Source organism: Trichechus manatus, unplaced genomic scaffold (assembly GCF_000243295.1).
Source record: "Trichechus manatus latirostris isolate Lorelei unplaced genomic scaffold, TriManLat1.0 scaffold00216, whole genome shotgun sequence".
Taxonomy (NCBI): Eukaryota; Metazoa; Chordata; class Mammalia; order Sirenia; family Trichechidae; genus Trichechus; species Trichechus manatus.
In genome coordinates, this window is record NW_004444152.1 from 3,321,335 (window position 1) to 3,335,642 (window position 14,308).

The 14,308-nt window shown below is 50.2% G+C and overlaps 1 protein-coding gene across 1 annotated transcript in view; it reads left to right on the forward strand.

Moving 5' to 3' along the window:
- Positions 1-13,535, forward strand: part of LOC111822843 (poliovirus receptor homolog) — a 15,667-nt gene extending 2,132 nt beyond the window's left edge. Inside the window, exons 2-6 of the mRNA XM_023742765.1 lie at positions 2,392-2,509; positions 4,914-5,062; positions 5,925-6,041; positions 11,321-11,367; positions 12,399-13,535. Coding sequence (XP_023598533.1) covers positions 2,392-2,509; positions 4,914-5,062; positions 5,925-6,041; positions 11,321-11,367; positions 12,399-12,470 — 503 coding nt within the window. The 3' untranslated portion in view covers positions 12,471-13,535. The remainder of the gene's footprint in view (positions 1-2,391; positions 2,510-4,913; positions 5,063-5,924; positions 6,042-11,320; positions 11,368-12,398) is intronic.
- Positions 13,536-14,308: the final 773 nt, after the last annotated feature.

The following is a 14,308-nucleotide window of genomic DNA, read 5'->3' on the forward strand; positions in this document are numbered from 1 at the left end:
CACTGGCTCCCCAGGCCACTGTGAACATTACCCCATTATCCACTCAGCTGTCCTGGCTCTTGTCTACATGCCCCCCATTGTCTACACTGTCTTCTCAGGCCACTGTGAACATTACCTCCATTATCCGCTCAGCTCTCCTGGCTATTGTCTATATGCCCCCACCATTGTCTACACTGGCTCCTCTGGGCCACAACAACACTGTCCCCCATTGTCTATACCAGCTACTTAGGTCACAGTCCACACTGCTCCCCATGTTGTCTGCTCTGGCTCCCCTGGCCACTGTCTACACTGACACCCCACAGTCTAGACTGGCTCTCTTGAGCACAATCTACACTGCCCCCACACATTACCTATACCTGCTTCCCTGAGAAACTGTCTACACTGATGTTCCCCACGTTGCTATACTGGCTCCCCAGGCCACTGTCAATACTGCTCCCCCCACACCTACACCAACTCCCTTCTCCATATTCTACACTGCCGTACCGTTATCTACACTGGCTTCCCCTGGGCCACAGGCAGCACTGCCCCCATTGTGTACACCAGCTACTTAAGCTCCCCTGGCCACTGTCTGGAAACCCTGGTGGCACAGTGGTTAAGAGCTATGGCTGCTAATGAAGAGGTCAGCAGTTCAAATCCACCAGGCACTCCTTGGAAACTGTGGGGCAGTTCTACTCTGTCCTGTAGGATCGCTATGAGTCGGAATCGACTTGATGGCAATGGGTTTGGTTTCATTTTGGCCACTGTCTACATTGACATTCTGCATTTTCAACACTGGTTCTCTTGGGCACTGACTATACTGTCCCCCAAAATTGCCTACACTGGCTGTCTTGGAGAGCTGTCTATACTGGACATCCCACATTGTCTGTACCAGTTCCTCTGAGCCACAGTGGATGGTTGTCATTGACTCCACTTGGTACTGGCTATACCGACCTTTCCTACATAGTCTACACTGGTTCCCCGGGGCACTGTCTGCCTTATCCCCCCAGTGTGGTCTACACTCCCCTCTGCCCCAGTTTTGTCTACATTGATTCGTCTAGGGCCTAACTACCCTCTCCGCACACTGCCACACAAGATTCTCTGAGTTCTGTCTTCTTAGCCCCCCAACACTGTCTGCTATGGTTCTCCTACAGAGCATCACCTGGACTGGCTCCCCTAGACATCACCAACATGGATACGCCCAGTATTGTCTACATGGACACGCACAGGAACCCTCTAGACCAGCACTGTCCCATGGGAATAGGCTGCAAGCTACATATGTGATTTTAAATTTTCTAGTAGCAACCCCATTAAAAAATAAATTAAAAAAAGAAAGAGATGCAGTTAATTTCAATAATATATTTTATTTAACCCAGCATATCCAAAATAGTATCCTTTCAATGTGAAATCGTTCTTTATACTTATTATTGAGATCATTTACATTCATTTTTGCATAGTAAGTCTTCAGAATCTTCTGTGTATTTCCAACCAGCCACACTGTAAGTGCTCAGTTGTCACATGTGGCCAGTGGCCACCATATTGGACAGCCCAGATCTAGACTAAGCTCCCATACTGCCTACACTGGCTCATCCAAATACTGTCTGCGCACACTTATATACATACACACAGCCTGGGTTAATTTCACCAGTTCTCTTGGACACATTCTACATTGATGTTGCCCCCCACCCAACATTTTCAACACTGGCTCTCTTGGGGAACTGACTATTCTACCCAACATCATCGACCCAGCATTCCCAACACACTGTCTACACGGAGTCCATCAATGATGTCTACACAGGCTCTTCCGGGCCCTGTCCCTACTGTCCCACCTGTCTTTGGCTATACTGGTCGTGCCCCCCCAAGCAATTGCTGCATGGATTCCCTCAGGCACTATGTTCACTGGACCCCCTTCAACATTGTCACTGGGCCTGAGGGAAAAGGACCCATCCACCCCCCTAAAAAACAAAAACCGTGATCTCACTGGCCTCCCCCCTGGGGACTTTGAAAAGTCTTCCTTGTCCATCATGTGTGGGATGGATAAGCAGCAGGCAGAAGCAAGGTCACCCAGGCCTCTTTCCTGCAGGACTTGTCAGAGCCTTGAATGTGCTCCTGGGTGTTGGGAATGCCCAAGAGGCCTTTTCTCCCAGGACAGCAAGGCACACCAGGAAAACAGTAGAGAAAGGCAGGTCTTTTGAGAAGCCTCTCTGTGCCCCTGCTGACCCCCCCACTCTGCAGAGGACTCCCAGGTTCTGCTCTCTGAGGGAGCCCCATTGCCCCAGATATCTAACAGGCATCCTCATCTCTGGGCAGTTCCCCAAACCCACTGAGGCCTTTCCTTGATGTGACATTAGTGCTACAGACTGTAGGCCCTCTGAGGGCTCCCCATCTCTGAGCTTGTGTGTCCACTTCCCTCAGACCCCCCTGAGGTCTCCATCTCCGGCTATGATGACAACTGGTACCTCGGCCTTAATAATGCCACCCTGAGCTGTGATGCACGGAGCAACCCAGAACCCATAGACTATATCTGGAACACGTGAGTCCTGGGTGGACCTGGACTCCTGGGTCTGAGGGAAGAGGGGCTGGGGGCCTGGACTCCTGGGTCTAAGGGAGGAGGGGCTGGGGACTCAGACTCCTGGGTCTGAGGGAGGAGGAGGCTGGGGACTCAGACTCCTGTGTCTGAGGGAGGAGGGGGCTGGGGACTCAGACTCCTGGGTCTGAGGGAGGAGGGACCAGGGACTCGAACTCCTGGGTCTGAGGGAAGAGGAGGCTGGGGCCTGGACTCCTGGGTCTGAGGGAGGAGGAGCTGGGGGCCTGGACTCCTGGGTCTGAGGCAGGAGGGGATGCAGGAGAGTGAAAAGAGAGCGAGGTTGATTTCAGGCCTCTAGTAAAATTTCCGTCTTGCGTTTGCAGACTTTACGAGGCGGTTTAGCCCAGGCTCCTCCGCATACCTGCTCTTTGCTGAGTGCTTGCTCTGCCCTGAGTGCTTAGTGCCCTCATCTGTGTGATCCCATACACCTTGCACAGTCAGCACTATCGCCATACCTGGGCTACAGATCAGGAAGACAGCCAGGCCCACATGCTGTCGATCCTCACCATTCACAATATTCCGTACTTGCAGATTCACCTGTTGTTTTTGTTAAGTGCCGTCGAGCCCATTCCGACTCGTAGCAACCCCATGTGACAGAGCAAAACTGCCCCATAGGGTTTTCTAGACCATAATCTTTATGGGAGCAGATCACCAGGTCTTTCTCCTGAGGAGCAGCTGGGTGGGTTCCAACTGCCAACCTTTCAGTTAACAGCCAAGCACTTAACCATTGTGCCACCAAAAGAAAAAAACAAACCATGGCCGTTGAGTGGATTCCAACTCATAGAGACCCTATAGGACAGCACAGAACTGCCCCAGAGGGTTTCCGAGGCTGTGATCTTTCCGGAAGCAGACTGCCACATCTTTCTCCTGCAGAGCCACTGTGGGTTTCCCAGCCCCTGACCTTTCGGTTAGCAGCCAAGCGCTTAACCACTGTGCCGCTAGGACTCTTCAAATTCACCTACTTGCCAAAAATTTTTTGTAACCCCAAAATCAGTACTGGAAAACGGCACCAATTTTGCACAACAGTGAGAAATTTGAGTCACCTGATGCTCTGCCTTCGTTTCCACTCACCTATTGCATTTTTGTGCTTTTTGATAGTGATTTGGCTGTTTAAAATGTCCCCAAGCGCTGATAGTGATTTGGCTGTTTAAAATGTCCCCAAGCGCAGTGCTGAAGTACTGTGGGGTGCTTCTAAGCACAGGAATGCTGCGATGTGCCTTATGGAGAAAATGCACGTGTTAGATAAGCTTTGTTCGGCACAAGTTACGGTGCTGGCTGAGAGCTGAATGTCAATGACTCGACAATGCCTGCTAAATATGGTGCCTTTAAACAGAAACACACATAGAACAAGGTTCAAAACCCATTGCCATGGAGTCGATTCCTAGTGACCCCATAGGACAGAGGAGAACTGCTCCATAGGGTTTCCAAGGAGCGGCTGGTGGATTCGAACTGCCAACCTTTTGGTTAGCAGCTGAGCTCTTAACCACTGCGCCACCAGGAGGCAGTCATTGAAGTGTTTGCTGAGTGATAAATGTGTCAACTCCGGGGCAAGACAGCCTGTATCTGGGCCCTCGCTCTACTGCTTTATTAATTATGTCACCATGAGCAAGTCACATACTCTGTGGCTCAGTTTCCTCACCTGTGAAATGGGAGTAACTGTATCAACCATTTTGTATTGATAAAACAAAAAAACGCATTGCCATCCAGTCAGTTCCGACAAATGGCGACCACATGCGTTACAGAGTAGAACTGAGCAGAGAAGGGCCAGCCTCTGACTGCAATTCTAACAGGGTCCCCTGGCTGCTGAGTAGGGGACAGAGTTGGGGAGGGGGCTGAGGATGGAAGCAGAGAGCCTAGTGAGGAGGCGACTGCAGTGGTCCAGGAGGTAGAGGGATCAGACCAGGGTGGTGGCCGTGGGTGCACTGAGGATGGTTGGATTCTAGACAGATTTTGAAGATGGAGTCAGCAGGATTTGACGATGGCTTGGACATGGGCAGGAGTCTCTGGGTGGCACAAATGGTTAAGCACTCAAATACTGACCGAAAGGTTGGCAGTTGGAACCCACCCAGAGGCACCTCAGGAGAAAGGCCTGGCAATCTGCTTCTGAAAGTTCACAGCTGTGAAAACCTATGGAGCAGTTCTACTCTGACACACATGGATGGGGTCACTATGAATCAGAATCCACTTGACAGCAACCGTGGGCATGAGAAAGAGGAATCCAGGTTTGCCCTCAACTTACATAATAGAAGCCGTAAGGGTTTCTGAGTTCCTGGCGCATAGTGAGTGCTCAATCACCTGTCACTCTAGGCCTCCAGGAGAGGCTACCTCCTCACCTGTCTGTCTCTCCCAGGACCGTGGGCTCCCTGCCTCCCTCTGCTGTGGCCCAGGGCCACCAACTCCTGATCCGTACTGTGGATGAGTCAATCAACACAACTTTTGTCTGCAAAGTCTCCAGCGCCATAGGGATGGGACAGGCGGAGCTGGCTGTCCTGGTCAGAGGTGAAGAGCTCCCCCAAGTAGGAAGAACAGGGGGACCAAAGTAGAAGACGGCTACAGGATTCCCTTTGAGGGAGGGGTTTGGAGGTGGTCCCTGGCTAAGAGGATCCCCCAGCCACATGAATGCTCTCTGACCCACATCCTCCCCCTGATTCCGTCACGAAAGGGCCAGCAGGGTCAACTTTACTCTCCTGTTTAACTCAAAATCTGTACCATTGGCCCCTGGACACACACATCCCCTAACCCAGGCTAGGGTAATTGTGGGATGCTTCCTCTCCAGGGATTCAGAAAGGCCTTTCCAACTTATTAGGCAGAACTCTATCAACTGCAATTGACAGACGCATAACTCAAAGTAGTCCAAGTCAGAAAGGGACTTTATTAAAAAAGGCACCTTCAGGTATGGTTAGATCCAGGTGCTCCAACCATGAAACCCAGGAACTTTTCTTCATGTCTCTTGTCTCTTCTTTTCTCCATGCTGGCTTTATTCTCAGAGGGACTTTCACCCTTGGGGAGGCAAGATGGCCCTCAACAACTACAGGTGCACATTCCACCAGCTTAGCTTCCCCAGGGAAAGAACACATTACTTTCAGTAGCACTAGCCAAAGTCCCACGGCTGACTCTCATTGGCCCAACTTAGGTCACAGCCCACCCTTCCAAGGAGAATGGAATGCTCTGATTGGCCAGAACCGAGCTAAAGCCCCATCCTAGGAACTAGAGGGTGGGCCAAGTCTGCCTAAACTGTGTAAACTAAGGGGGGCAGAATGGTAGCTCCCTAAAGGAAATATGGAGTGCCCTTACGAGAATAAAAAAAAAAAAACCCAAAAAGTCTTCTTACTTAAATTCCTGCTTCCTTCTTCTCTTCCAGACAGACCTCCTGAGGAGCAGTCACACCCTGGCATAAAGTCTTTGATCATCATCCTGGTTGTGGTATCTGTAATCCTGCTGTTGGTCGGGCTCTATTTCCTGGTGTTCAGAAGGAAGCGTGAGTCCCCTCCTCCTTGGCACATCCCCTGCCTGTCTGCCACGTATTAGCATCACCACAGCTGCCATAAACCAGTTGCCGCCTAGTCAGCTCCAACTCATGGCAATCCCCAGTGTGTCAGGGTAGAAAGTATGTGCTCCACAGCATTTTCAATGGCTGATTGTTTGGAAGCAGATCACCAGGCTTTTCTTCTGAAGTACCTCTGCGTGGACTCCAACCACCAACCTTTCGGTTAACAGCCAAGCATGTTAACTGTTTGCACCACCCAGGGACTTCACAGCTGCCCTAATTGCTAATTGGTGCCTTAGTTTCCTGGCACTTCTATAACACAAAGATCACAAGGGGGTGGCTTTAAAGAACAGGAATTTATTCTCTTACAGTTCTGGAGGCTGGAAGTCTAAATTAGGGTGTCAGCCGTGTTGATTACTTCCTTGTCAGTAGCTCCGGGTGTTCCTTGGCTCCTTGCCTTGTAGAAAATTCTCACGTGGCATCTGTCTTCTTCTCTGTGTGTGTCCGTGTCTGATCTGCTCTTTTTGTAACTCATTAACATAACAAAGAAAACCTTATTTCCAAACAGGATCATATTTATAGGTATGTTATTGGTGTTAGTTGCCATTCAGTTGATTCTGACTCATGGCAACCCCATGTGTGCAGAGTAGAACTGCTCCACAGAGTTTTCTTGGCTGTAATATTTATGGAAGCCAATCCATTGCCATCAAGTCAATTCTGACTCATAGCGACCCTATAGGACAGAGTAGAACTGCCGCATAGGTTTTCCAAGGCTGTAATCCTTTTATGGAAGCAGACTGCCACATCTTTCTCCCGAGGAGAGGCTGATAGGTTTGACCTGCCAACCTTTTGATTAGCAGTCAAGAGCTTAACCACTCTCCTGCACCGGCTCCTTTTTACAAGCATAAACCACCCCCCACCCAAAAAAAAAAAACACCACCAAACCCGTTGCCATCGAGTCGATTCCAACTCATAGCACCCCTATAGGACAGGGTAGAACTGTGCCACAGGGTTTCCAAGGAGCGGCCGGCCGGTGGATTCGAACTGCTGACCTTTTGGTTAACAGCTGAGCTGTTAACCACTGAGCCATCAGGGCTCCTTTTACAGGTATAAGGCCCAGGACTTCAACACATATTTGAGGGGACACAATTCAGTCCATAACACTTGGGCACTTACTGTGTGCCCGACTCTATGCTAAGCTCTCCACGGGGCAGCCTCTCACTGAACCCTCACCCCAATACCATGAGGTCTTCCCCAGTTTACAGATAAGGACATTATGACCAGGGAGTCTTGTTCACTGGGTTCATTGATTCCTTTTACCAGTATTTACACAGCGGAAGCAGATGATGTGGGGCCTCAGAGGCCAAGGTATAAGAACTTTGGCTTTGAATCTGAGTGACAGGGACGCCCCAGCCCGACGGATGGAGGGTGAAGTAACAACCTCTCAAGCTTTACTCCATCTGCCTTGCTCGGGAGTGACTCCCTAGCTGCTCTCGGGAAGAAGGAGGTGACAGGAATTGGCACCCTAGTCCTCAGCTCTTAAAGGGCCTGGTGCTTTGTCACTGGTAATATCCCTCCTAGCCAGCAGTCCAGGCTGCTCGTTCCTTAGCTGGCATCACAAGGGTGTGGGGGGTGAGGGTAAAGGAGCCCCGAGATGCTCTTGGAAAAGTTTGGTTCGAATTCCACAAAAAAGAGACACTAAAAGCCAGGTTGATTGAGCTAAAGGCTTTTAATAAGGAGGAAAAAAAAAAAAAGAGCCCGGATGGCGCAATGGTTAACCACTTGGCTGCTAACTGAAAGCTCAGCGGTTCGAACCCACCAGCCGCTCCATGGGAGAAAGATGTGACAGTCTGCTTCCATAAAGATTACAGCCTTGGAAACCCTATGGGGCAGTTCTACACTGTCTTATAGGGTCACTATGAGTCAGAATCTACTCAACAGCAACACGTTTGGGCTTTTAATAAGGAGAAACGTATGGACAGCACGGGATCCCACGGTGAAGCCACCAGCAGTGCTGACAATTACCTGGGTTATAATATTGGCACACACCGGGGGCCTTTGCTCTAACACTTACGTACTCAAAGAGTGGGTGGATCGCAAAGCGGGAAAGGATGTGATGGGGGTACCTCAGGAGAAAGCATGGGGAAAGTGAAGTCAGGAAACCACTAGGGAAATGATCCTAGAGCGTTTACTTCACTAAGTGATGATTGGATTTGCACTTCAAGGCAGTTCATCCAAAACCAAAACCCGTTGCCGTCAAGTCGATTCCAGCTCACAGTGACCCTATAGGACAGAGTAGAACTGCCCCATAGGGTTTCCAAGGCTGTAGTCCTTACGGAAACAGAAGCCACATCTTTCTCCCACAACCAGCGCTCCGATAGCTGTTAATTCCTGAGGAGAGAAGAGAGGGGAGTCTGGTTAACGTCCCTGTCTAACTGTGGGATGGGGTTACTGTCTGATCAGTCACTGTTGCTCAATCCCAGAGTCCTTTGTGGGCAGCACCTATTTTGGACATGCTTCAATCCCATGCTTACCTCAAGAGCTTTGCCCCAGCAGTCTCCTGCCTGAAGCACCCTCCTCCATGGCCCCTCCTGGCCAAGCCCCTCAGCTAATTCTCTAATCAGAAGAGCTACGTTTCACTGAGGGCTTACTACATACCAGGCAGGTTATGTGCACAACCTCCTCGAATACTCACAATCCCCCCTGCAAGGCGGGTCCTCCTGTGAGCCCATTTTAGAGATGAAGAAACGTTAGCTCTGAGAGGTGAAGTGACCTGCCAAAGGCCCACCCTGCCAAAGACCCACACAGCTGTAAAGTGGCTGAGTCAGGGCCGCCAGTCTGAGGACGGCAAAGCTTTTTCCCTCAACCACTAAACAAAACTGCCTCCTCATAGCCCAGCTAGATGCCTCCTCCTCCAGGAAGCCCTCCTTGATCCCCCAGGATGAGAAAAGCACCCTCTCTGGACTCCACCATCCCAGCCTTGCCCACTCTGGACATCACTATGTGGGGACAGGTCTGTCTCCCCAACTGGACAGTGAGTGAGCCCTGTAAGGGCAGGTCCCCTCTGTCTCCTCAAAACCACCCGGCACAGGGCCAGGCACAGAGGAGGCAGTCAGCGAAGTGCTTGCTGAGTGATAAATGTGTCAACTCCAGGGCAAGACGGCCTGTATCTGGGCCCTCACTCTACTGCTTTATTAATTATGTCACCATGAGCAAATCACATACTCTGTGGCTCAGTTTCCTCACCTGTGAAATGGGAGTAACTGTACCTGATAAAGGAAAAGGCCCCTGGGTGGCACAAGCAGTTTGTGCTTGATTACTAACTTAAAGGTTGATGGTTCAAATCCACCTAGCAGTGCTGTGGAAGAAAAGCCTGGCAATCTGCTTCCATAAAGATCACAGCCAACAAAACTCTATGGAGCAGTTCTGTTCTGTAATACACGGGGTCGCCACAAGTTGGAACTGACTCAACGGTAACGTGTTTGGATTTGTGTGGTAGCTGATACCACAGGTAAAAGCACTTAGCACAGAATTTGGCACACTGTAAGCCACACACTTGGTATATGTTCTTGTTGTTATTGTGGTTGGGTGCCATCGAATTGGTTCCGACTCATAGTGACCCCATGCACAACAGAACGAAACGCTGCCCGGTCCTGCGCCGTCCTCACAATCATTGCTAGGTTTGAGCCCATTGTTGCAGCCGCTGTCAGTCCATCCCATTGAGGGTCTTCCTCTTTTTTCCTGACCCTCTACTTCACCAAGCATGATGTCCTTCTCCAGGGACTGGTCCCTCCTGATACCATGTCCAAAGTAGGTGAGATGAAGTCTCGCCATCCTTGCGTCTAAGGAGCATGCTGGCTGTACTTCTTCCAAGACAGATTTATTCATTTTTCTGGCAGTCCGTGGTGTATTCAATATTCTTCGCCAACACCATAATTCAAAGGCATCAATTCTTCTTCGGTCTTCCTTATTCATTGTCCTATTTTTGAATGTATATGAGGCGATTGAAAACACCATGGCTTGGGTCAGGTGCCCCTTAGTCCTCAAGGTGACTTCTTGGCTTTTTTAACACTTTAAAGAGGTGTCTTGCAGCAGATTTGCCCAATGGTGTATGTAAGTTGTAATTATTACCGCTATTGTTATTTTCACCACGATCACCATTATTATTACTATCAATATAAGCTCCTTGAAAGCAGGGATTTTTGTCTGTTTTGTTCATAGCTATATCCCCAGCCTCAGGAACATGCCTGGTCACAAGCAGACATTTCATATTTGCTGAATAAGCAAATGATTGAATAAGCCACTGTTTGATGGTTGAGGAAACTGAGGCACAGAGAAGTTAAGTCACTTGTCCAAGGTCACACAGCTCCTAAACAGCACCCAACCACCATTGGGTTCTAGAGCCTCAGTAAACACTTGTTGAGTGAATAAATGAATGAGTGGATCCTTAAAGATCATACACCCAACCTGGTATTACAGATTCCAGATCAGTAAGGGCAGTGGCCCGTGTATGACGGTAGCAGAGCCAGGACTCAGAATTTTCGGGGCCCTGTTACCGAAAAGGTCCCTGGGTAGCACAAACAATCCACGCTCGACTGCTAACCTAAAGGTTGGCAGCTCAAACCACCCAGTGGCACCACAGAAGAAAGGCCTGGCGATCTGCTTCCATAAAGATTACCCCAAAAAACCAAATCAATTGCCATCAAGTCAATTCCAACTCCTGGCAACCCCATGTGTTTCAGAGTAGCACTGCACTCCATAGGCTTTTTAAGGCCGTGACCTTTCGGAAGCAGATCAGCAGGCCTTTCTCCCAAGGCACCTCTGGTTGGGTTCGAACCACCAACGTTTTGGCTAGTCACCAGGTGCCTAACCATTTGTGCCACCCAGGGACTCCATTCTGTAAAGATTAAAAAAAAAAAAAAGTCTTATAGGACAGGGTAGAACTGCCCCCATAGGGTTTCCAAGTGCTGTGATCTTTACAGAAGCAGACTGTTTACATCTTTCTCCTGTGGAGTGGCTGGTGGGTTCGAACCACCAACCTTTCGGTTAGCAGTTGAGTGCTTTAACTCCTGTGCCAACAGGGCTCCTCCATAAAGATTACGGCTAAGAAAACCCTATGGAGTAGTTCTGCTCTGTAGCACATGGGGTTGTCTTGAGTCGGAATCAAGTCAACAGGCACGGGTTTGGTTTGATTTGGACGCCTAAAAGCAAGTGCCCCCTGCCAGTGTTTCTGACATTGTCATTCATTCTCGACACTCCTGTTTCCCCAGGTCAGGATTCTTACAGCCCCTCTGCTAATAACACAAGTGCCCACGGGGTAAGTGCTTGGGATGGGGCCATGGGGGGAACTGAGGACGGTGTGGGCGGTCCGCACGAACCACGGACAATTGCTGGGGACTTTCCCGAGGAGGAGGAGTCCTGGTGGTGCAGAGGTTAAAGCGTTCAGCTGCTAACTGAAAAGTCAGCAGTTCAAATCCACCAGGCACTCTGCAGGAGAAAGATGTGGCAGTCTGCTTCCGTAAAGATCACAGCCTTGGAAACCCTATGGGGCAGTTCTACTCTGTCCTGTAGGGTCACTACAAGTCAGGTTTTTTTGGTTTCCCAAGGAAGGGACATATGTCTCTGGGCTACCTGCAGCTCTTAACCAGAACCCACCATAGCAGCAGGAACCGGGTTTGGATCTTCTTTATAAATGCCGCAGAATCCCTTGTACCCTTTGCCATTGAGTCGATTCCAACTCAAGATGACCCCATGTGTGCAGAGTAGAATTACTCCATAGGGTTTTCAAGGCTGTGACCTTTCCAAAGCAGATCACCAGGCCTCTCTTCCAAGGCATCTCTGATAGGTTTCGAACTACCAACCTTTTAGTGAGTAGTTGAGTGCTTAACCATTTGTACCACCCAGGGATTCCCAGAGTCCTCTGTGTTGTTGTTGTTGTTAGGTGCCGACTCATAGCGACCCTGTGTACAGCAGAACGAAACACTGCCTGATCCTGCGCCATCCTCACAATCGTTGTTATGCTTGAGCCCATTGTTGCGGCCCCTGTGTCAATCTCCTGTAGAGTTTGCTAAAACGCAGGCTCCTGGGCCCCAACCTCTGAGAGTCTGGGCTGGTGGGGATGTGATGGGGCCCGGGGATCAGCATTTCAGTAGGTGCTTCCCTGCCCCCACTGGAATGGCCGCACCTGAGAAGCATGCCCTGGCTTCAGGGAGAAGGGAGGGGACCAGCAACGGGAGCTTAGTGTCCCTCTGCCTACAGCTGTTTGCACTTTGGACTCTCAGTGGTTAGATTTTGTTTGATTTTGCTTGAAAAGGCCTCACAGCTAAAGTTTGAAAATCTCCCTTCCAGGATGTCTCCTATTCATCAGTGGCCCTTCAAGACAGCGCTCCCCAGGACCCACTGACAGAGGGCACAAGGTGACAGCATCAAGGCTGAATGGAGAGAGAGACTGGAGCTGGCAAGGACCTGGCCTCCCTGGCCGGACCCAGGACGCTCTCCAAAGAGACTGACCACCATCTCCATGCCAGTCCTTGAGAATGTCCACTCTGCCTTGCAACACATTGGCGGGGTACAAGTTCGGGGGTCCCCAAGACCATCCTCGGCGCAATAATTCTCTAGGAAGACTCACAGAACTCAGCAAAGCTGTTCTGCTCAGGGGTGCAGTTTACTGTAGCAAAACGATGCAGATTAAAACCAGCAGTGGGAAAAGGTGCACGGGACAGATCCCAGAAAAGTTCCAGGCTCGAGCTTCGTTGGTCTCTCCCTCTGGAGCCCTGTGGACAAGGCTTAATTCTCCCAGCAACCATGTTTGACACTAGGGAAGCTCCCCTGAGCCTTGGTGTCCAGGGTTTTTATTGGAGTCAGTCACATGGACATGGCTGATCACCTGCATAGGTGCTCTTTCTCTCCAGCCCCTCCAGTGGTCCAAGACCTCCACCACAAATCACACCGATAGCATGGACCACCCAGAATGGCCCAAAGCCCCCAGGCAAACAAAGACACTCCCACTGGGCAAAACATTCTAGGCTTAGAGAGCCTCTCCCAGGAGCCAAAGGGCCAAACCTTTTTTTGGACGAGGTTCATCTTTTATTGCACAGCGAGCCACCCAGAATGTTCTGGCTGCCAAAGAATTTTTCAAGAACTTGGACTCTGTCCTGGAGCTGTCAAATCTCTACTATTACTTGAATCTCTGGGGTTACAAGAAATAACAGCTGGTGCTTGTCGTTGAAAGCAACAGGGGCTGGAACCTTGGCACCCAGACAGCTGATTGGGGGCTTCCAAGGAGCAGGAACCGGTGGGCACAAACTTAGAATTTGGCACTGAGCTGAGTCATCACCAGGCACCATTCTGCCGAGGTTCAGGCCCCTGAAAAGTGTCTGCAGCCAGCGTGCTGGGATTGACAGGACCTCATGGAGCGGGGTGGGGGTCATTAACCCACCAAGGAAGGAGCCCTGGTGACGCAGTGGTTAAAGCACTCGGCTGCTAACGGAAAGGTCAGTGGTTCACACTCAGCAGCCACGGCACAGGAGAAAGATGTGAGTCTGCTTCCATGGATTCTTTATTCCAGCCTAGGAAACCCTATGGGGCAGTTCTACTCTGTCCTATAGGGTCACGATGAGTTGGAATCAACTTGATGGCAATGGTTTTTTGTTTTTTTTTTTATCCACCCAGAAAAGCAAGATGTTGTTACCAAGACTGGGGGGGGGGTAGGGGAGGGTGGGAGGGGAGGGGTGGAGGATGAGGGGAAGGGATACTGGGGGAGCAGGAACAGCACAGAGAAACACCAAAAATTAGTGTACCAGAATATATTTATTGTGAGTAGTTGGAATCAGGCTGCGTCAAAACCGAAAGTATTTGGAAAGGCGCTCTGCTCCCAAGAGGGGACCGTGAAAAGGGGGTTGTGTGGGTCATTGTTATGTTGCTTTCTCAGGAGATAGCCTCGGAACACGTGCAGGGTTCCAGGCACTTATAGAAACAGAGTCACTAAGGACGTGCCGTGCGCTTTCCAAGCAGACCCAGGCTTCCTGACCCTCAAAACTGGCTGCACAGGGATAATTCTGCAGAAGAGCCCAATGCCTAAGGCAAAACGGTCTCCACTAAGCTGCCTACTAGGCTATTGTTTGACATGAAGGTGACTATAGGAAAACAGTTCCTTAAAGGCTTAAGGTTCAGAAGGACACCTAAGGGCAGATGGCCTGGGTGGGTCACCCCAATTCCATGAACCCAGAAATCTGGATTCCAGGAGAATCAAAACAGCT